Raw genomic sequence first — 22,278 nt, 5'->3', positions numbered from 1 at the left:
TATTTAATAAATTATTTTTAGTTCTGTAAAATTTAATTATTGTCTGAAAATTAACAAAATTTTTGAAATTCAATTATTTCTAAAAATTTCAACTTTTAACTCTTCCAAAATTTTTAATTGAAAATCTGTAAAACTTGATTGAATATTGCCTGAAATTTTTGTTGGACATCAAAACTAAAAACAATGACAAAATTTTTAATTCGAATAAATTGCTGAAATCAGACTTGAAAAAATGATAAAAATAGAACTTTAAGAATATTTTTTTAGAAATTTGTCCTATTTAAATAAAATTTTGAAAATTTGTCTTACAATTAGTTCGATTCTGAAATATACGAAATAAATTTTCTTGATAATGTTTTTATAGAATTATTCTCATTACAAAATTATTATTTAAAGTAAAATATTCATTAACCAATTAAATTTTGTTAAAATAAAATAAAAAAAATAACACTTTCGACTTTTTTTGTGCCTTAAAGTTTGTGCTAAATTAAATTTTTTTATTTCAAACAAAAAGTTATTTGACTCTTAGACAAATATATTTTTATTTAATTAAAATAAAATATTTCTCTGTGTGTAAAGTCATGATAATAAATAATAATAATAATAATAATTCTTGAAATAACTATTATTATTTATTATCATAATTATTTATAATTTAATAATGATCACAATGACCATATAAATATTAATAAATCCTATAAAATAATTAGCACGGAGTATCTTACAGGTTACAGTACACAGTGGTACAATAATTATATTTTTTAAAAAATGGTGCTAGAAAAATAAAGTTTTTTTTTAATTTTCAATCAACTACCAACAGTCTTATATAATTTTTTTTTTTTTTTAAGTATACAAACAGTTTTACTAACTATTAAATTAAACTCCAAAGTGCAATAATCATTTGCGATCCTAAAAATGTCCATTGATTAATAATCAAACTATCGACACCTGCGTAAACATCACCTAAATATGGATCAATATGACTGTCATTGTAATGTTGAAAATACCAATTGAAAGCATTGTCATCGTTTAATTTATCGCTTTCATTTGTGACAGTATGAGAATCATTGATTCTCTTGGAAGAATGAATTTCTGATGATAAATTTTTATTTTCATTTCTATTTAATTCAGATGCATTTTGAAATGGTGACGATACTTTTGTTATTGTTGATCGTCCAATTGATCGTAAATTATTGCCTGGCACTACAATTGGTACTTGACCACCGGGCACCAAAAGTGCTGAAAGCGCTGAAGCTTCCAGTGTTCGTGATGCTGGAGAAGTTGAATTGAATTTATCGATTGTTCGTGTTGTTACTGATGATAAAAATTGAGGAGTAGGAATGTCCGTTGTGACTGGTTCCTCTGTTTCTAAAAGAAAATAAAATAAAAATTTATAAGTCTCAACTAAATTTTTCGTTAAGATATTTTTAAACTAAATTTACATTGATTTTCCGATTTTTAAAATTCTATCGCCGACGAATTAAATTTTTTAAATTTAATTTTATAAATTATTTTTTTAATTTAATATAAAAAAATTATTAATATTAATGTTAAATTTTTTTTTAAATTACTCACCAAAATTATTTTCATTGATTTCGGTAGTGCCAATTGTAGTTGTTTCTTTTTGTAAAATTTTAATTTCTGAAATTTTCTTCTTCTTAAGATTAAGCACCTCCATTGATGTAGTCACTGTTTCTTTTACATCACTTTCTATTGAATCCAAAGATGAAATCGTAGTCCAAATAATTTTATTGGCAACCTTTTCTTGCGGAACATCTCTTTTTGAACTATCATCATCATCATCATCAACCTCTAAACTTTCACCAACATAAATTTCCGTTGAAAATGAAGTTTCTTCCGCCTCGGGATTTTGTTCTTCTATAGTTGTTGATTTTACAGTTATAGGCAAATTTTCAAAATTTCCCATTGTTGTCACAATGATAGATTCATTTTTTACACTTGCCAAAGTGGATAATTCTTCTCTATCTTTAATTTCTGCTTTTTTATTATTAAAACCCGTGATTCTTTCAATTTTTTCAATTGTAAAATTTGAATGTTTTATTCGTATTCGTTCATCGTGAGATTTTAAAATTGTTGTATTTTCACGAATTTTTGGCATTTTTACAGTGATATTCTTTTCACGTTTCTCCTGTTGTGTAATTCGTGGATCAATAATTGGTATAAAACCACCTTCACCTTGAGGAATTGGTATAAATCCACCGCGATGAATTTCCGGTTCAGTTGGTGGAAAATTTTTATAACGAATTTTTCCCGAACGATCGTCAATGTCTTCTTTTCTATTGGCTTTACGTCCTGCATTACCCCAAAGATTAAAATTTAAATTTGGTAAAGGAACACCAAAAAATGTGAATCCAGAACTACTTGGCGATGGTGGAATTGTCGGTGGTTTCTTTGTTGGATTGGTATTATTTTTTATTGTTGAATATTTCGGTGGAAAAGTTGTTTGAATTAATTCAGGTGATGGAGATGGTGGTACAACAATTGGCGATAATGTCGGTGGATAAAGTGTTGCTGTTGATAAATCAGTTGTATTTTCCAAATTATAATCAACATAATCGTGATAATAATAATCCATATCTTGAGAAATGGATTGTCCATTTTGATTTTTTATATCCATCCATGGTTTTGGTTGTGTTCCATATACTGTAAAAAAGAAAAAAAAATATTAAAAATTAAATCGCCATACAGTTGAATTTTTTTTTGTACTCGAAATTATACAACTTACAAGAAGAGGAATCAGATAATGGGAAATCTTTAATTATTTCAGTTTCGCAACCTGGATGAACTGATTCGATATATCTTTCGCGTTGACAATCTTGACGAGATAATCTAATATCTCTAAATAGAGATCCGTCGGCACATCTTGGACCTTCTGCTGAAGCTTGTTGTAACCATCCTCGTAGCCAAATCATTCCACACGAACAAGATAAAGGATTTCCTATTTTTTTCACAAGAAAATTATATATTTAAAAAAAAATATTTTTTCAGCAGACCTTGGATTGATTTAAAGGCGCAAAAAAATCATTTTAGTCGATTTACATTCAAAAAAAAAAAAAAAAATGATAAAATTCATTTTTATTAATTCCTTAATAAAAATAATTCAATTTTAAGGTTTTTATTTGAAATGTTTTTAAATAATTCAATTTTCAAAGAATTATTAAAAATAATAATTAAATTTTGGAAGTTACAGTTAAAATTTTTAGAAATAATTGAATTTCAAAATATTTTGTGAAATATCAGACAATAATTGAAATTAATTTATCAAATAATTTTTAGATAATCGTTTGTAAAAATAATTGAACTTTAAGTGATTTTTTTATTTTATTTTTATTTCTATAATTTACGGGCTTGAAGCTTTAAATTTTTAATTGAAATTTTTGATGATTTTTGTTGATGAAGAATTTATTAGAAATTACGGACAAAAAGTGAACTTTAAAATTTTTTAATTTGCAAAATGCTTTTAGATAATTGAATTTTCGAAGAATATTATAAAATTATTAAAAATAATTTAATTTTCGAAATTGTTATAATTGAAATTGTTAACTTTCATAAAGTTATAAATAGAAAATTTTAGAAATAATTAAATTTTTAAATTTTAAATTAAAAATTTTGAAAATAATTGAATTGCAATTGATTTTTCATTGGAATTTTTGGTACTTATTTTTAAATGTTGAACAATCATTGAATTTTATAAAAAAAATTTAATTAAAAAAATAGTTTAAGGTAATTGAATTTGTGTAGAATTTCATTAATTAAAATTATTGAAAATATTATAAAACTTTGTAAAAGTACACAATGAAGAAAATAAACTAATCTAATTTAATAAAAAATATAAAAAAAAATTTATTGAAAATAATTAATTTGTGTACGTCCGCATGAAAAGGGACCACTTTAGATTCTTTCATAAGGGCGATATTTGCATTAACGTTCACGCAAAATTCATTCTTATTGTAATCGACAAAGTGGTCCCTTTTCATGCGGACGTACACATTTAGAGAAAATTTTTAGCTAAAAATTTATTAAATAATTGCAATAAAGAAGATCTGAAGATCTACATTGTATACTAAAAAAAGGCGACAAAAGTCGTATTTTCTAATTTTTAACAATATTATTGAATTTCATAAAAATTTTAATTGAAAAATAATTGACGATAATTGAATTTGTGAAAAATTTCATTAAAATTATTGAAAATAATTAATTTAAAGAAGAATTTTAGATAAAAATTGTTAAATATTTGAAATAAAGAAAATGTGAAGAAGATCTACATTGCATACTAAAAAAGGACGTATTTTATTTAAAAATTTTGTAAAAAATTTAAAAACAAATCGAAAAAGTCTCATTTTATTCAAATTAGTAAAAAAAAAGTCATATTTTCGAAAAAAAAGTAGGAAAAAGTATAATCCGAGGCCTGTATTAGCTTTTAAGAGAAATCTTTCATCAAAGTGAAAAAGGAAGTGATTTATTTTTTGTTTTAAATCGATTTTATCAATATATTTTCTTAGATCATTAAAAAAAAAAAATCTATTCCTTTCTGAAAGTGCTAATTGAAAAATCCCAAGGATTGTTATTCAAGAGATAGAAATCTATTAATTAATCAATTCCTTTTTACCACGCGATGACTATTAATTATAAATGGTAAACAATAATTTTTTTTTTCTTTTCATAAACATACCATCAATATCGAGAACGGCAATATTAGATCGAAGTCTTTTGAAAGCACCCTCGGCAACCGAAGCCATTTTATTATTTCGCAAACTAAGAACTCGTAATCTTGGCATATCGTCAAAGGGCGAACCTTGAATTGTACAGATACGATTGTTGTCCATCTACGATGAAAACACATAATTATGATATTTATGAAAATAAATGCAAATCATATGCAAAATAATGCTCTTTTTATCTTCAAGTCGTCATCATACAATACAGTAATTGTAAATATATTCACCGTAACGAGATTTCGTTCATATAGGATAAAAATTTCACTCTCGACGAGAAAGTATATAATAATATTAATGACTTTGAGGTAAAAAAAAAAAAAAACAACTCTCACCTTCAACTCCACGAGCCATTCCATCGCTGCGAGACCATCATTTGAAACTCTTGATATTCGATTGTTACTTAAATCTAAAACTTCAAGTGATCTCATACTATCCAAACCCATGTAATCCAAGCCTGGTAGATAATTATTACTGAGATTTAGAAAAAGTAAATGCGGCACATTAATAAATGCATTACTCGCTATTTCGTCAATTTGATTTTCTTGAAGTTCTGCACTTTGTAGAAGAGGCAATTCAGAAAATGCTCCACTTGGTATCATCTGAAAAAAAAAATGATGCATTATGAAAAATTTAGATAAAATTTTTGTTAATAAATTAACATTTTATATTTCTCCTAATTCGAATTTGAGTATTTATTCGACAGTTTGTGAAATTATTAAACAAATTATTGAACAAAATTTATTTAAAATTGTTTTTTTAAACTACAACTTTGGTTCTAGAAAAATTAATAAAAAAAAAGAAGTAGAAAATTTACGTTATGGAAAAATAGAAGAAGTAATCGACAAATAAAATCGCACAAAAAATCTTCAATTCATGTAACTAATGTCATTAATTTCATAAAATAATTTAATTTTTCAAATTGAATAGAAAAAAAAAATTTAAAGAATTAAATTTATTATTTAATTGAAAAATTCTTTAACAACAGAAATCACCGAAAATTTCTATCAAAAATCACTTAAAGTTCAATTATTTTCAAAAATTTGAAATTGTAAATCTGCGAAAATTCAATTATTTTTAAAAAATGTTTATCTAAAATTACTTAACAATTACTTAATTACTTAGCGATATATATAGAAAAAAAAATTTTGAAATTCAATTTTTGTCTATCATTTCTAACGAATTCTTCAGGAACAAAAATTACAAAAAACTTTCAATCACAAATCAATTGAAATTCAATTAATTTAAAAAATTTGAATTGTAAATTTATGAAATTTACTAATTTCAACTATAACTCTTCCGAAATTCAATTATTTTTAATGATTTTTATAATATTCTTCAAAAATTCAATTATCTGAAAGCATTTTATAAATTAAAAAATTTTAAAGTTCACTTTTTGTCTGTAATTTCTAATAAATTCTTCATCAACAAAAATCATCAAAAATTTCAATTAAAAATTTAAAGCTTCAAGCCCGTAAATCATAGAAATAAAAATAAAATAAAAAAATCACTTGAAGTTCAATTATTTTTACAAAAGATTATCTAAAAATTATTTGATAAATTAATTTCAATTATTGTCTGATATTTCACAAAATATTTTGAAATTCAATTATATCTAAAAATTTTAACTGTAACTCTTCCAAAATTCAAATATTTTTAATAATTTTTTAATTTCCATTCAATTATTTAAAAAAATTTCAAATAAAAACTCTAAAATTGAATTATTCTTATTGAGAAATTAATAAAAATGAATTTAATGTCTAATAACATTAGTTATTTAAACTAAAATATTTATTAACACCAAATAATTGAAATTTTAAATAATTAAATGTTTATTTTATTTTAAAATTTAAAAAAAAAAACTTGTTCAATATGGTGAAAAAAATAAATGAAAAATATTAATTCCCGAATATTTTGTTTCTAATTTGAAAGAATGATAATATAAATTTAATGCTTTTGTTCTATTTAACAATTCTTTAATTGATGTTCAATGTAAATTTTTTTTTTTATTAATTATTCAAAATAAAATTTAAAAAATTGTCTATCTGTTGAAAATAAAAAAGTATTAATAAATTATTAAAATTAAAAAAATATTTAAAAAATTCACGTTGTATTTGTGAAATTAATAAAATTCTATTCTATTGAAATTAAAAAAAGAATTTTTTAAAAAGATTGGAGTCGCCCAACTAAAGATGAAAATTAAAATACCGTCTTTCTTTCCATTTAACTTTTTGAACACGTTTCTAAATTGAAATAATAGTTTAATTCACGTTTCATGCTTAGAAAAATAATGGTTCGTTACTTGAGAAAACTACACAATTGTTGAGTACAGTTATTTAAAGTAAATACAAGTCAAGAAAAAAAAATATATTTGTGACAATATTTTCTAATTTGGTTTTCTCAAATGCTTATTTAATTTCCAAAATTTTTTTTTTATTTTTAATTTCATTATGATTCATTATTTCTAGTTTATATATTGTTAAAAATAAAATTCAAATTCATTTTTCTTTTGAAAGTGAACATACCTGAATACGATTTTTTCCAAGACGCAGAGCTTGAAGTTCGGGCAATGCTCTAATTGAATTTCTCTCAATAACTCGAAGATCATTATTCTCAAGGTCGATCAAATTGAGACGTGGTAATCCATCAAATGCACCTTCTCTCAATTCTTTAATTCGATTTCGAACTAATTTGAGTTCGAGCAGAGAAGTCAAACTGCTGAGCGTATCCGGCGATAGGATGTTCAACTTGTTGAAACTTAAGTCGAGGACCTGAAGAGCCGTTAGATCGTGCAACGATCCGGGTAACTCGGTCAGAGTGTTGTGCGACGCATACAATTCTCGAAGATCTCTGCAATTTACAAAAAAGAAAAAAATTATTAAATAAAAAAAGAAATTAGACAAAAAAAATTGCGTTCATTTTTTTCCCCCAAATTTTCAAGAACGAGATTCTTCGAATGATTATATATTTTTAAAGTTGATAAATAACAAATAACAAAATTTGCTAAAATTACAACCAAAAAAAAAAAAAAAAAAATGAAAATAACATAATTTAATAAAAATATGCAAAAAAGTTAAATAAAAATAAAAACTAAAGCACTCAATATACAAAAATAAAAAAATATACAAAAGAATAATAAAAAATATTAGAATAAAAATACCAAATTACCTTATAATTTTCATTTCTTTCGATAGTGTCAGTTATTCCTTTTTAAAAAATTTTAATTGCAAGAAAACACTAACCACAAAAAAAGTAACAAATTTTTTATAGTTTTTTTTTTTTTTTTTTTTTTACTTTTTTTTGTCACTTGAATCGTACACAAAAGTATAAATTCTAAATTGCCTTAATTAATTAAATATAATTCTTAATCAATTAAAAATTTGCAAGTAACCTGCGCAATTAAAAATAATGAAAAACAATTTTTTAAAATAAATTTTTTAATGCCTTTATTTTCTCATTTTAAGGAAAAATGATTTTAATTTAAGTTAGTTTTAAATTTAAAAATTAATAAAATAAAATTTTTTTTGTAAATATTAATTATATATTTGTCGAAAAAAAGAAAAATAATGAACGTTAGATAATTTTTTCATGTATGAAAATTAATTAATTAAGCTTTGAATTCTGCGAAAGATTGTTATTTACTTGAATGTAAAGATTGTTATTTTGTTCTTCAAAGTATAAATAAAAAGGTAATTAAATTAGTCATCAAGATGGTGTAAAATTACTGGAAATAACGCGCGACACGCTGGGGTGATGCTGATGGTTTTAAAGTGAGGGGACATTAACGTGAGCATGAAGAACGCAAACTTTCTAAGGTCTACAACAATTTAGTATATAGTGATGCAATCACATAAGTGCAAGTGAAACTGCTTTTCCAACGCAATATAGGCGTATAAAATTGAACACCGGAAATTCGTGGATGACAAATTCCAAAAAAAAAAAAAAATAAAGAAAGAAAAAAGAATTCTTTTTCCCAATTAATAGTCTCTAAATTTGAATATTTAGTGGAAAATTCATTCACCAATTCAAATTAGTAGAAATTTTCACTAATTTTTAGTAAACTATTTATTGTTTAATTTACAGGCCTCGGATTATACGACTTTTTCCGACTTTTTTTTTCAAAAATACGACTTTATCGACTTATTTTAATAAAATGCAACTTTTTCGACTTTTTTTTTACAAAAATTTTAAACAAAATACATTTCTTTAGTATACAATGGAGATCTTCTTTATTTCAATTATTTAACAAATTTAACTAAAATTCTTCACTAAATTAATTATTTTTAAAAATTTTAATGAAATTCTTCATAAATTCAATTATTTTCAAACTATTTTTCAATTAAAATTTTTATGAAATTTAATACACTATTTACAAAAATTTCAATTATTTTTAATGAATTTTATATTCTTCGAAAATTCAATTCTCTGAAAGCATTTTTCAATTAAAAACTTTTGGAATTCAATTTTTTTTTATGTGATTTCTAATAAATTCTTCATCAACAGAAATCATTAGAAATTTCTGTTTGAAATTTAATAAAATCTTTTAAAATTGAATTATTTTCAAAAATTTCAATTTAAAAGCTTCTAACATTTAATTATTTCTAAAATTTTCCATTTAAAATTCTTTAAAATTTAATAATTTCAATTATAACTTTCCTGAAATTCAATTATTTTTAATGATTTTTATATTATTCTTCGAAAATTCAACTATTTTAAAACCATTTTTCAATTGAAAAGTTTTCAAATTATTATACTTTTGTCTGCAATTTCTAATAAATTTTTTAGTAACAGAAGTCATCAAAAATTTTAAACTAAAAATCACTTGAAATTCAATTAATTTCAAAAATTAAAATTGTAAATCTTTGAAAAATTCAATTACTTTTAAAAAATGTTATTTAAAATTATTTGATTAATTATTTTTAGTTCTGTGAAATTTAATTACTGTCTGAAAATTAACAAAATCTTTTGAAATTCAATTATTTTTAAAAATTTCAACTTTCATCACGTCTAAAATAAGTTATTTAAAAAAAAATGTTTATTTAAAAATCTGTAAAACTTGATGAAATATTGTCTGAAATTTTTGTTGACCATCAAAACTAAAAACTATGACAAAATTTTTAATTCGATTAAATTTCTTAAATCAAATTTCAAAAAATTATAAAAAAGGAACTTTAAGAATTTTTTTTAGAAATTTGTCCTGATTAAATAAAATTTTGATCCGAGGCCTGAATTTTTTTACTAAAGTTTTAGTGAAACGTTACTAAAAATTAGTACAAATTTTCACAAATTTCCAATTAATTAACGAATTCTAACTAATTAAAATTCAAAACTTTCAAAAGAATACCAAAATTATCATTATTATTATAATAATTGTAAAAATGTGTAAATAAAATAAAAAAATCTAGAATTATTAATTATTAATTATTAATAAAACTTGAGTAAAAAAAAAATTTTGTTTTCTACCTTGTACTAGCAAATGTTGGATGAGGAATTTGAGCGAGATTATTCCGGCTGATATCCAATTTTTGTAATCGTCTATTTTCTTGAAATACATCGGGTCGAATAATTTCAAATCGATTTCCACGTAAATTCAAATCCATTAACATTGTCAATGGCTTAAAACTTCTACCATGAATTGTATCAAGACGATTATATTTGAGATCCAATAATTCCAAACGAAAAAGTCCATCAAATGTTCCATCCTCAAGTACACGAAGTGCATTATAGCCAAGAAGAAGTTTCTTCAAACTCACTAAACCACTTAATGTGCCGGGCAATATTCTTTCAATGCCATTTGCACTTATGTCCAATGTTCGTAAAACAGGAAGTGCAAGATCTTGTGATGCAAGTCCAGGCAGTGAAACTAATCGATTCATTGTCAAATAAAGATGTTCAATATTTCTCGGCAATCCAGGTGTTAATTCCAATAAACGATTCCATCCTATATCAAGCTCAAAAAGATTTGTTAAATGTCTAAATGTCATTGGATGAATCACGGATAGTGCATTTCCCGAAATATTCACATATTCAAGAGCTGATGTTTCAATGAAAGATTGAGGATCAATGTGACCTATTGCATTTTGACTTATATCCAAACGTCTTAAATTTGGAAGATTTCCCAATAGTCGTGGTTCAATGTGACGAAAATAATTTCCCGAAATATCAAGTCCCTAAAATAATTTTTTAAAAAAATTACATTGTAAAAAATCTATCATTACTTTATATAATTTTAATTAATTAATATTTCTCACCTTTAATGCGGGTAAATTCCAAAATGGCATATCCAATGAATTTGTCAATGAATTATTTCTAAGACGTAATTCCCTTAATGCTGGCATTCCACTTAAAGATTCTCTTTGCAAATATTTCAATCTATTATGATCCAAATGTAATCTTTCCAATGATGGATGCCCTCTAAACGATCCATAGGGAATTTCCTCCAATTGATTATAACTCACATCGAGAAATTTTAATCTTGGCAATGCCTCTAATATTGAACGTAATTCATTAATATGACTCAAATCATTATTAATTAACCATAATTCCTCAAGGCTACTTCCACTACGATGTGGAAAAAATTCCGGATGTATTCGATGTATCATATTATGACTTAAATCAATAATTCTCAATAATGAAACTCTTTGAAATGCACCGGGAAATATTTCGGTGATACGATTTTTTGATAATGAAATTCGTGTCAATGTTGGAAGATCAGTGAATGATGATTCACCTAATCTTACAATACGATTACGATCAAGTTGTAATACTGATAATGATGGTAAATCAATAACAGCACGACCAACCATTCCAGCTTCGAGTATTGTATTTCCAATAAATGAAATTTCCTTTAATTCAGGTAAATCAATGAGTGAACGTGGATGAATCCATTGAATACTACAATCGCTAATATTCACCAATGTTAATCTTGGTAAATTACGAAAAAGTCCCGCTTCTAATCGCGCCAATTTGGGACTACCAAAAACATGAATTTGTTCAAGATTTGGAATATCGCGAAAATTACGTGGTGTCAATTCAAGAAGAGCAGGTGAATTCACTTGAAGATAACGTAATTTTGGAAGTCCTGTGAGACTTGGAAGTCGTTTGAGAACTTTACTCTGTAATGTAATTGCCTCGAGACCTAAAAGATTTTCAAGACTATCGTCTGGTAATGAACGAAGTTCCGGTTCAACAACAAAAAGTTCCAATAGAGAATCGTGAAGACCCTCAAGCCAACCGGATGACACTCTTTCTAAACGATTGTTCCTTAACATTAATCTTAAAACTCGAAGACTCGCGAACGCCTGTCCTGGTAAACTTGGTAAATTATTGTTCTCAAGAATTAATTCATCAATTGGTCGCGACACATGAAGACTCACTGCTTTCAATCCCTCGAGAACTTTTGGCAATTCACTGTGACTGCACCTGTTGAAATTTTATTCAATAATTAGAATATTTTTTGTAAAAAAAAAAGGTTTTGTTGTGAAAATATCTTTTTAAAAAAAAATTTAATTTTGTAATTCACTTATTTTATAAAATTCAATTATTACATATATATTTACAAGGGTTGCCACGAAAGACTAATTTTAAAATTACATGACCTTTCCAGGTTTTTCAGATCATTTTGAAAAAAAATTCCAGACCCAAATATAAATTTATTTTAATAAATTTTTAGCCAATTACGCCAAAAAAAAAAATACAAAATATTTCAATTAAATTGACAATAAAATATTCTATTTAATTTCTTGCAAGAAACCGCAAAATTCATTAAAATTCAGACTTCACAGCATAAAATTTGCTAAAAAAAAAAAAAAAAAAAAAAAATGGGAATAGGGGAAATTTTGTTTGAAAAAAGGAGAAAAATAGAGTAAAATCTAAATGTATATTTTCCTTAACCAAAAATGCTTTAAAGTTGTTTTAAATTTCATTACCGGTAAAAATTTTGAAACCACCCATTTTCTTTGATGAATACAAAAAATTTTTAAACATAGAAAGTATAAAAACCAAAATTTTATTTCCAAAATTCAAAAAAAAAAAAATGATAAATTTATAGAGAAAAGTGAGATTTAAAGGAGAGATTTTCCCAGAATAGTAATCAATTTTTTTTTTAAAATATCATTTTTAATGTTTTATAAAAATTTGAATTGCATACATCTAATAAATAAACGCTTTTTATTTTTTAAATTTATTTTAAAATTAATTTTCCACATAATGAAAATTACTTCTTAACAAATTTTTTTCTTAAAAAATGCAAGTAATTTTTTATTTTATCAAACCAAAAAACCGTACTGTAAAATATACAAAACTTGATTTTATTCATATATTTTTCAAAGAAAACTGAAATTTTTAATTAATTTAAATTAAATTTTAAAATTTATTTTCTGTTAAAAAAATGGAATTCCAATTTTCCTAATTTAGTGGGACAAAATTTTGAAAAATAATAATTTAAAATTATTTTAAAAGAAGAAAAAATTCCAAGTCATTGTACAAATTATTTGAATTCAAAATTTTGCCAAATGTTAATTAAATAATTAAATTTTTTAAAGAAATTTATTAAAATATTGAAAAAAATTAATTTATTAATTGAAATTGTTGTAAATTTGAATTGCTGAAAATTATTGACAAAATTTTAAACAGTAATTGAATTTTAAAGAAATTTTAATAAAAAAAAAATTTGAATTTTTTGAAAAATTAAATTAAAATGATTGAAATAATTTATTTAGCGAAGAATTTTAGATAAAAAAAAAAAGTCATGCAATCTGAGGCTTGTAATTTTTTTTTTGGTTCAAATTTGTATTTTTATTAAATATCCCATTATTCGAGTTTCAACATAAAATAGGTGAAATGAGTGAAAAATATGAGAAATATTCATTAAAAAAGGAGAGAAAAGGGAAATTTTGTAAAATAGAGGAAAAATAGGGGAAACACTGTGAAGCCTGAAATTAAAAATAACGATTTTTTTTTCCATGTTTCAATGTCAACAAGATTGAATTTCTATTTAACCAAATTTTATAAAAATAAAATTCATAATGAATAGAATTTTCTTATCGAAAAATTTTTGTTTAATTGATTTTTCATTTAATGAAATTTCTATTTGTATATTTTTTCAAATATCTACTTTAGCGAATTTTTATTTAAAAGAATTTTCACTTATCTCAATTTTTATTTAACAAAACTTTTATTTAGGCAAATTTTTATTTCAACTAATTTTCAATTATTTAATAGATAGAATTCGCTTACAACATTTATGATTAACGATTGAAAAAAAATATATTACTTTGTTCACTCAAAAAATAATAACTAATTTTTTGCCTACAAATTTTATTTCAAAAAATTTATTGTTCAAGAAACGTTACAAAAAATGTTCTATATCAAAAATAATAATAATAATAATTTGCATAGAAAAATATTTTTTCTTCACAATCGTTGATCATAAACGTTGTGAACTATACCGACGTATTTGTTGTAATGTAAATTTTTGGAAACTTGAGATTTTCTCTCGAATTAAATTTTCAAAATGATATTTCATAAAATTCCCTGCAACATTTTCAGATTTTCCATGACTATAAAAAATTTCCATGACAATTCCATGTTTTCCAGGTCTGTTGCAATCCTGTATTTCTATTGTTATCAAAAAAAAAAAATAATAATAATTTAATTTTTAGTAGAAAAAAAAAATGATTACCAAATTTGATACTCCATATCACGAGTGGAGCATCGGCAAGGTAAAATTTTCTCCTGAGAAGGACATCCATATTCAGGATTGATTTGAGCATTCGAACTAATCGAATAAAGAACGAGAAAGCTCGCTATGAATAAACCTCCACCATCCGGTGGTTTACCCATGATGCATTTGGACAATCACCTTGACAAACTCAGATCCGTGAAGCAATCCAATGCCACATTGCCTGCAAAGGAAAACGTCACTCTTACTCTTATTGAATCGAATCCTTTAACGTGTGAAAGATCACACTATTATTTTATTTATTTATTTATATGTATTATAAGTATATCCTCTTATTTCAAGGACGAATTAACATGTAATACAATTTAGAAAGTGATCATACCCACTTTTAAATAGTCCTTCAATAAAATTATTTATTTATTTTTTATTAAAAAAAAAAAAAAAATTATAATAAATTATTCCTCTATGAAGTATTTCCTGTGAGATTTTCATTCAAAAAAATTCTTTTTTTTTTTTGAACGTAGAATGGTTTAAAAAAAAATTTCCAGTAACTTTTTAAAAATAAAATAATTTTATGAGAAATGGGAGAATTTTTTACCTAAAAATATTTTAATTATAGGTAATTGAATATTAGAAGAAAATTTAAAATAAAAATTACTTGAATTGAAAATAATTGATTAATGTTATTGAAAATTATTAATTTAGCGAAAGAATTTTAGATAATTTTAAAAACAATTAAATTTTGAAAAAGTTACATATTTAATTAGAAATAATTGAATTTTAAGAGGTTTTAAATTGAAATTTTTGTAAAATTTGAATTGCTGAATATATATTTTTTTTTTTACAAATTACAGATAATAATTAAATATTAAAAAAATTTAATTAAATGTTTCAAAAAATATTTCAAAATAATTCAATTTTCGAAGAAATTCGTTGAAATTATTAAAAATAATTAACCTGAATTATAAACAAATATCAGGAGATTTTAAATGGAAAATTTTATAAATTTAAATTGCTAAATTTTACAAGAATTTGAAGAATTGATTTTTTGAAAAATTTCATTATAAGTATTGAAAATAATTAATTTCACAAATACTTTTTGGATTAAAATTTTTCAAATTAATTGAATTTTGGAAGAGCTACACAGATTATACTAAAAAAAAGTCATTGGTATTTTATTCTTATTAATTTAATTTGTTTTTAACTTGAATTTATATAACTAGATTTGGCAATAAAATTATTTAATTATTTAATTATTAATTATTTTAAAAAACGTATTTTCTTATTTTTCATAAATTGCAAAAAAAAGAAAAATGTTCCAGTTAATAAAAAATTTTGAATGAAAAAAATCTCACGTGGAATGCGTTTGTTAATATATTTTTTCATTATTAATTAAATAAAACAGTAAAAAAATTATTCAGCATTTCCTGTTTCTTCTCTACCTATTTTTATTTCTTATTTTCTAAAAGACAATTGTTTTCGTAATTCGATTCTTATTTACATTTCCTTTTATTTATTTTTTTTTTTGATAAAAATTTGTCGATTACGAAAAAAGACACTAAAAAAAATAATTTGGGAAGTTTATGAATTTGAGATAAAATAAAAATTTATTTCTCAAGAGATAATAAGAGTTGAAGTGTGTATTATGAATACCTAAGTCATTATTATGGGATTGTAGGTGTTTTGTGTATATTATTTGGCCCTTGAGGCTCATCGTATTTATAGTAAGAAACATCGGAAGTGTCACGGTCACAGGCGACAAAATTGATGTTCATACCGTAGGATAAAGACCGCTAGGACAATAGTTGTCCGCAATAATTAGTGTGTCACGCGTGCATTACATTAACACCTTCTATGTCTTCAAAGAGTAATTTTGGTTCTACTGCTAGGATTCTCGAAAATTTTCAACGCAAACAATTGTAAAAAACTTTCTGAACAAAATTTTGAATTTAAAAAAAAATGACTGTAATTAGATAAGTTTAAACCTAATTAAAAAGATAATAAAGTATATAATTAAATAAATTAATAACATATCTGATAAATTAAATAATAAAATAATTCAATTTAAAAAAAAAATTAAATAATTGAAACTAATAATATTATACCTATTTAAACTTCAAATGTAAAATTTAATTTTTTTTTTCAAAATCGATCAATGAAAATTAAAATAATTGAAGATGAAAATAATTTAATTTTACAAAATATGTAATTTCACATAATATTGAATTTAAAAAATAATTTTATTTATTTGTTTATTAACTGTACTAGCAAAATTAAACGCGCGCCAAATAGGGTATTTAATTGTTTGTTATAAAGAAATTAAAGATTAATATTATCAATAATAATTTAATTTTTTTAATAAAATGCGACATTTTTTTTTACATTTGAAAAAAATGTAAATAAAATACATTTTTCTAGTATAAAATGTAGATCTTCTTCAGATCTTCTTCAGATCTTCTTCAATTCAATTATTTAACAAATTTTGAACTAAAATGATTCTTCACTAAATTAATTATTTTTAATAATTTTAATGAAATACATCACAAATTCAATTATATCAAAAATTATTTTTCAATTAAAATTTTTATGAAATTTAACAATTGTTTATAATTTAAAAAAAAAATATCACAATAAAATTGAATTATTTTTTAAAAATTTCAATTCAAAATAAACTAAAATTCAATTATTACCCGAAATTTTAATTCAAAATCAATTAAAAATCCAATAATTATCCAAAATTTTCAATTTAAAATTTAATTATTTACCAAGTTTTCAATTTAAAATGAAATAAAATGCAATTATTTCCTAACATTTCTATTCAAAATTAATTATCCAAATTTTTAATCAAAAATGAACTTACATTAAATTATTATCCAAAATTTCAATTAAAATTCAATTATTTCCCAAAAATTTTCAATTTAAAATCAAATAAAATTTCATTATTCTCAAAAATTTGAATTCAAAATTAATTGAATTTTCAATAATTAAAATTTAAAAGCATCTAAAATTTAATTATTTCTAAAATTTTCCATCGAAAATTTTTTTTTTTTGAAATTTAATAATTTCAATTATAACTCTAAAGAAATTCAATTATTTTTTAACTATTTTAATAATATTCTTTGAAATTTCAACTATCTGAAACCATGTTTCAATTAAAAATGATATTCAAATTATTGTATTTTATCCGCATTTTCTAATAAATTTTTAGTGAAGTCATCTAAAATTTTAATTACAAAACACTTAAAGTTTCAATTAATTTCAAAAATCTCAATTTTAAATCTTTGAAAATTCAATTAAATTTCAAAAATGTTTTCCAAAAATTGTTTGATAAATTATTTTTAGTTCTGTAAAATTTAATAATTGTTTGAAAATTAACAATAACTTTTGAAATTTAATTATTTCTAAAAATTTCAACTTTAGCCCTTCGAAAAGGATTATTATTAAAAAAAAAAATTTTTATTTAAAAATCTGTAAAATATTTTTGTTAAAATAAAAAACAAATCCACTTTTTTTGGGAATATAAATCGACTAAAACGACTTTTTGTATCTTTAAGTTGATTCGAGGCCTGTGTTTTTATAATTAATATTTAATAGGTATTCGTTGGCCCCTGGTATCTTAAAAATTAATTTTTTTTCAAATTACTATCTTGTACGAAATTTCCTGGCGCATCTTTTTTCTCATCATAAATTTTTTGTATTTGTATATAATTTTTTAATCAATATACAACTTTAAAAAAAATTTCGTTGGTAAACGTTGTTTACTTCAGCTTCGTGAATTAAATTTTCGAATTTGGAATTTTAAAGAAACTTATTCCGAAATTTGGAAACACAATTATACAACTTTGGCAAAAATGAAAAAAAGAATTGTCAAAATTTGACACGTTATAAGATTACTATTCAAAAAAACACTTGAAATCAGAAAAGGCCAACTTCAAGTTAGGACAGAAGGACAGACCAAGCATTTTATTATTATATAATTATTAAATTTCATTATTTATGTTTAAAAGATAAATTTTTTTTATTTATTCAAAATAATATTGTTAATTTTCTATATAAGCTAATTTTTTTTTTTTTTTTTTTTATAAAAATATGTAGTAAATATCATTTCCGGTTCCTATAAAAATTGATAATAAGTGATTTAAATTATTTTACACATTAAGAACAGTTAAAACAGAAAAAAATTAAATTTTATTTTACTAAAACTCTGAACTCATTTTAGAATGATATTTCAAGTGAGTAAAGTTTCATAACACATATTTCATTAGTCTATAGAATAATATCTGACGCCCTGAAAAGCCGGTCAGTTGAAAAGAATCAAAGTTGCAAAAAATTGGCCCATTTTTCCAAATCGAGTGATTTTAATTAATATTTTTCTTAGAATTTTTAAAGGATAATCTAAAATTCTAGATTATAAAGATGATAATTATTTTTCAAATGAATATTAACTTTTAATTATATTTAGATTTTTATAATTATTATGATTAATGATTATTTTAGAATTTTTCATTTATAATAATTATTTAAAAAAATAATTTTTAGAATTTTTAAAAAAAATTATTAATTAACCAAAAGAAATTATATAATTGTTTCTATCTTATAATAATGTATATTATCCATACAGTGTACTTAAAGGCCTTGAGTCTGTTTTTTTTATTAATAAATAAAAAAATAAAATAATAAGCATTATTCAAAGTAGATAGTAATAATCACATTTTTAGTTGAAAAACAATAAAATGAAAATTTGCTTCCTCGTAGAGGAAACAAAATATAATAACAAAATATATCAATGTAGATTACTTAATAAATTTTCAAATTTTCGATAAAGTAGAAATAAATTTTATAAAAATTACTTTAATAATCATTTCCAACATTTCAAATTTCTCTTATTATTAAAAATTCATTGACAGAAATTATTTGAGATATTATTATTTTTATTATTATCATTTGATTGTTGATTCATATTTTATTATATTTTGAAAAGATTTCAATAAATTAGGTAAATTAACAAGTATAAGAAAAATTAATTACTTTCACTCTAATTATTATTTTTTTTTCTTAAATCATCAAAAGTACAAACTCCTGAAATCGACTGATTTATTATTCAGGAGAAAGTGGTACCTAACTTCCTGGATAATTCCCTCAACGTCCGATGATTCTAATCGTCAAAAATTATGTAACTTTCTGGTGTAATTAGTACTGAAAATATTTGGTAGAATCTAGTGATTTAATTATTATTTCATGTTATAACCAAAAAAAAAAAAAATTGAAATCGTCTCAAAAATTAAACACCCAATAATTTTTTCGTCAATAAAAAAAAATATGATAAAAACAATTTATAATAATAACAAAGTAAATTATCAATGTAAATAAACTATTAAAAGGCGTACATGGAATAAATAATAATAATAATAATAATAATAATAATAATAAAAAAACAAAAAAATAAAGTAAATTAAAAATTGTTATAATAGCGAAAGAAATTCAATTATCTAATTAAAATATCAGATTTTGTGAAATAAAAAAATAAAACTTTTTTTTCCTTTTTTAAAAATTGCAATCTAATTTAATTATTTTAAGTGAAAAGATTTTTAAGATTATTTAAATTAATTGTACTTTATCTTAATTAAAAAATTATCTAGAAAGTAAAACCCAATCACGTGATCTTTATTTACAAATCCAATTTTTGCAATTACCTATATATGTATGTGAATCAACAGGAACAGCGCAAGAAAAATCCACGGAAGCGTAAAAACGTAAGTAATCACACGAAATTGCAAAAAAAAAAAAAAAAAAAATTGATGACTTGTATAATTGAAAATAAATCAGCACAATATACACTTCACATGTTTTTTTTTATAAGTTATCAAAGGTTTAAAATTGTAACCATTATATTATCATTCATAGTCTAGTTTCAAATGTGTACTAAAGTATATTTTGAAGATGTTTTCTTTGGAAAAAAATCATGAGTACACCAAGTGAGGGAACATTATTGTGTACAAGAAGAAGGTGGGGTGATTGAGATAAGAGGGGAAGAAAGAGGATTGCGAAGTGCGTATTCAGACACCGTGAAGACACGCTTCCAGGAAATCTTCTCTTTCCCTCTTATGTATATTGTATCTTCATTCAAATTGACGTATCGTTAAAATTCTTTTCCACCTCACTCCTCAATATTTGTCGTGGGTTTCTTAATTTTTCTTTTTTTTTTTTTTTGAAAATTGAGGGGCATAACAACCGCCACGCTCGGCCGGTCGTTTTCAAGTGAGTCAAGCTAGTCAAAAAGTGTAAAAATGTTAATTGTCAAAATTTTAATTTTTCAATTACCTTACAGAAAATAAAAAATGGCAACTTTTTTTTATGAATTTTTTTTTTTTTTTGCAAAAAAACTGGAAAAATTTCCTTCTCTAATTCAATTAATTTTTAAAACATAAATAATGGTTTTTATTGAAAATTAAATTTTTCAAAAATCTTTTTATGAATCGATTTGAAAATTTCCAGAAGACTTTCGTAATATTAAACAAATGTATCAAGAGAAGAACTTACAATTTTAAAACTCGCAGACTTTTTGTTATTGAAACTAAAAAAAACTCTCAATTTGTAATTAAAAATAATTAAACAATAAAAGCGTTTTTTTTAACTTTTTTGGATTTTATTTGCTTTAGTAGACTCTAATAATTATCGGAGATACAATGATTTATGTTTGAAAAATTAAACGAATTTTTCGAGTTTTTTTTATTTATTAACAAAAATATTAGAATATGAAAAAAAATTCATGAAAAGAAAAAAAGTTGTTCTTTTTTATTTTTATATTTTTTTTATTTTTTTCTTATAAAATAATAATAATAATTCATAAAAGAAATACTAATCTTTAATAAACTTTTATGAAATTTACAATAGGTATATTAAAATTTTTGTAAAAAATACTTTCATGAAATTTGAAATACTTTTATAAAATTTGATATTTATTTTCTTTCCGTGTATTACTATAATTTAGTTAATTTTGTACGAAAAAGCGTTTTTATTTTTCTCTATTATAAGCCTGTTTATACTACAAATAAATAAATTTTGTTAGAATATGATTACTAATTTTTCAAGTTAAAAAAAAAAATTGTTTTACTTCGTGATACTAAACTTCGAAAATGATTCAGATATACTTTCTATATAAAAAAAAAATTTTAATAGTTTTTATTAAAAGTAGTTTTCATTTTTACAAAAATCGGTGGCGAAAAGATTGTGGTTTCTAAAAAGAATAATTGTAGTTTTGTATAATTATAATTTTCTTCTTGCGTCATTGTAGCAACTGGTTGTTGCAACAAATTTCCACTTTTCATACCGAATTCTAAATTCATACGAGGAAAAAATTTCAAACTTTCAAAAAAAAATTTAATTTAATTTTTTTTCAATTTTCTTTTTTTATTTTTTTTTCTTTAAATTAAACAAAATTTTATCTTTGAAACGAAAATTTATATAGAATTTTTAATTCAAAAAAAGCATCATTTTCGCAAAAACGGAAAAAAATTCCTAATTTATTTTAATTATTTATAATTAAAAATTTCAAAAATCCAGTTTAGTTTTAACCTATGATGCCTGTAATTATTTTTTATATAAAATAAATAATAATAAAATTAATTTTAAAAAAAATTAATATCATTTTTAAATATTACGTTTTTTTGACACTGATTCATTTTTAAAAAAATATCTGTCTGCTAAAGCTATTTTTATCAAATTCTAAAAATCAACTTTCTGTTATAAAAAAAATTGATTCCTGTCCTATGATTAAAATTGACCAATAGAATCCTTCAATTTTCTGCCAAGCCCTCACTTCTATATAGACTGCCAACCTCGAAACCGGTCCATCTACTT

At 22.5% G+C, this 22,278-nt stretch overlaps 1 protein-coding gene across 1 annotated transcript; it reads right to left on the bottom strand.

Moving 5' to 3' along the window:
- Positions 1-830: 830 nt before the first annotated feature.
- LOC127283058 (protein artichoke) lies at positions 831-20,534 on the bottom strand. Its single transcript, XM_051307721.1, has 10 exons — positions 20,112-20,534; positions 14,419-14,641; positions 10,988-12,158; positions 10,200-10,906; positions 7,262-7,586; positions 5,072-5,338; positions 4,694-4,847; positions 2,747-2,959; positions 1,576-2,664; positions 831-1,368 (listed from the first exon to the last, which is right to left on the bottom strand). Exons 2-10 carry the CDS (start codon positions 14,577-14,579, stop codon positions 872-874), a joined length of 4,584 nt encoding a protein of 1,527 aa, XP_051163678.1. The 5' UTR covers positions 14,580-14,641; positions 20,112-20,534; the 3' UTR covers positions 831-871.
- Between the last annotated feature and the right edge of the window lie 1,744 nt (positions 20,535-22,278).

This window comes from Leptopilina boulardi, unplaced genomic scaffold (assembly GCF_019393585.1).
Source record: "Leptopilina boulardi isolate dan_hultmark-lab unplaced genomic scaffold, ZJU_Lbou_2.1 LbouV2_116, whole genome shotgun sequence".
NCBI classification, from domain to species: domain Eukaryota; kingdom Metazoa; phylum Arthropoda; class Insecta; order Hymenoptera; family Figitidae; genus Leptopilina; species Leptopilina boulardi.
This window is presented reverse-complemented; position numbering and strand designations above follow the sequence as displayed.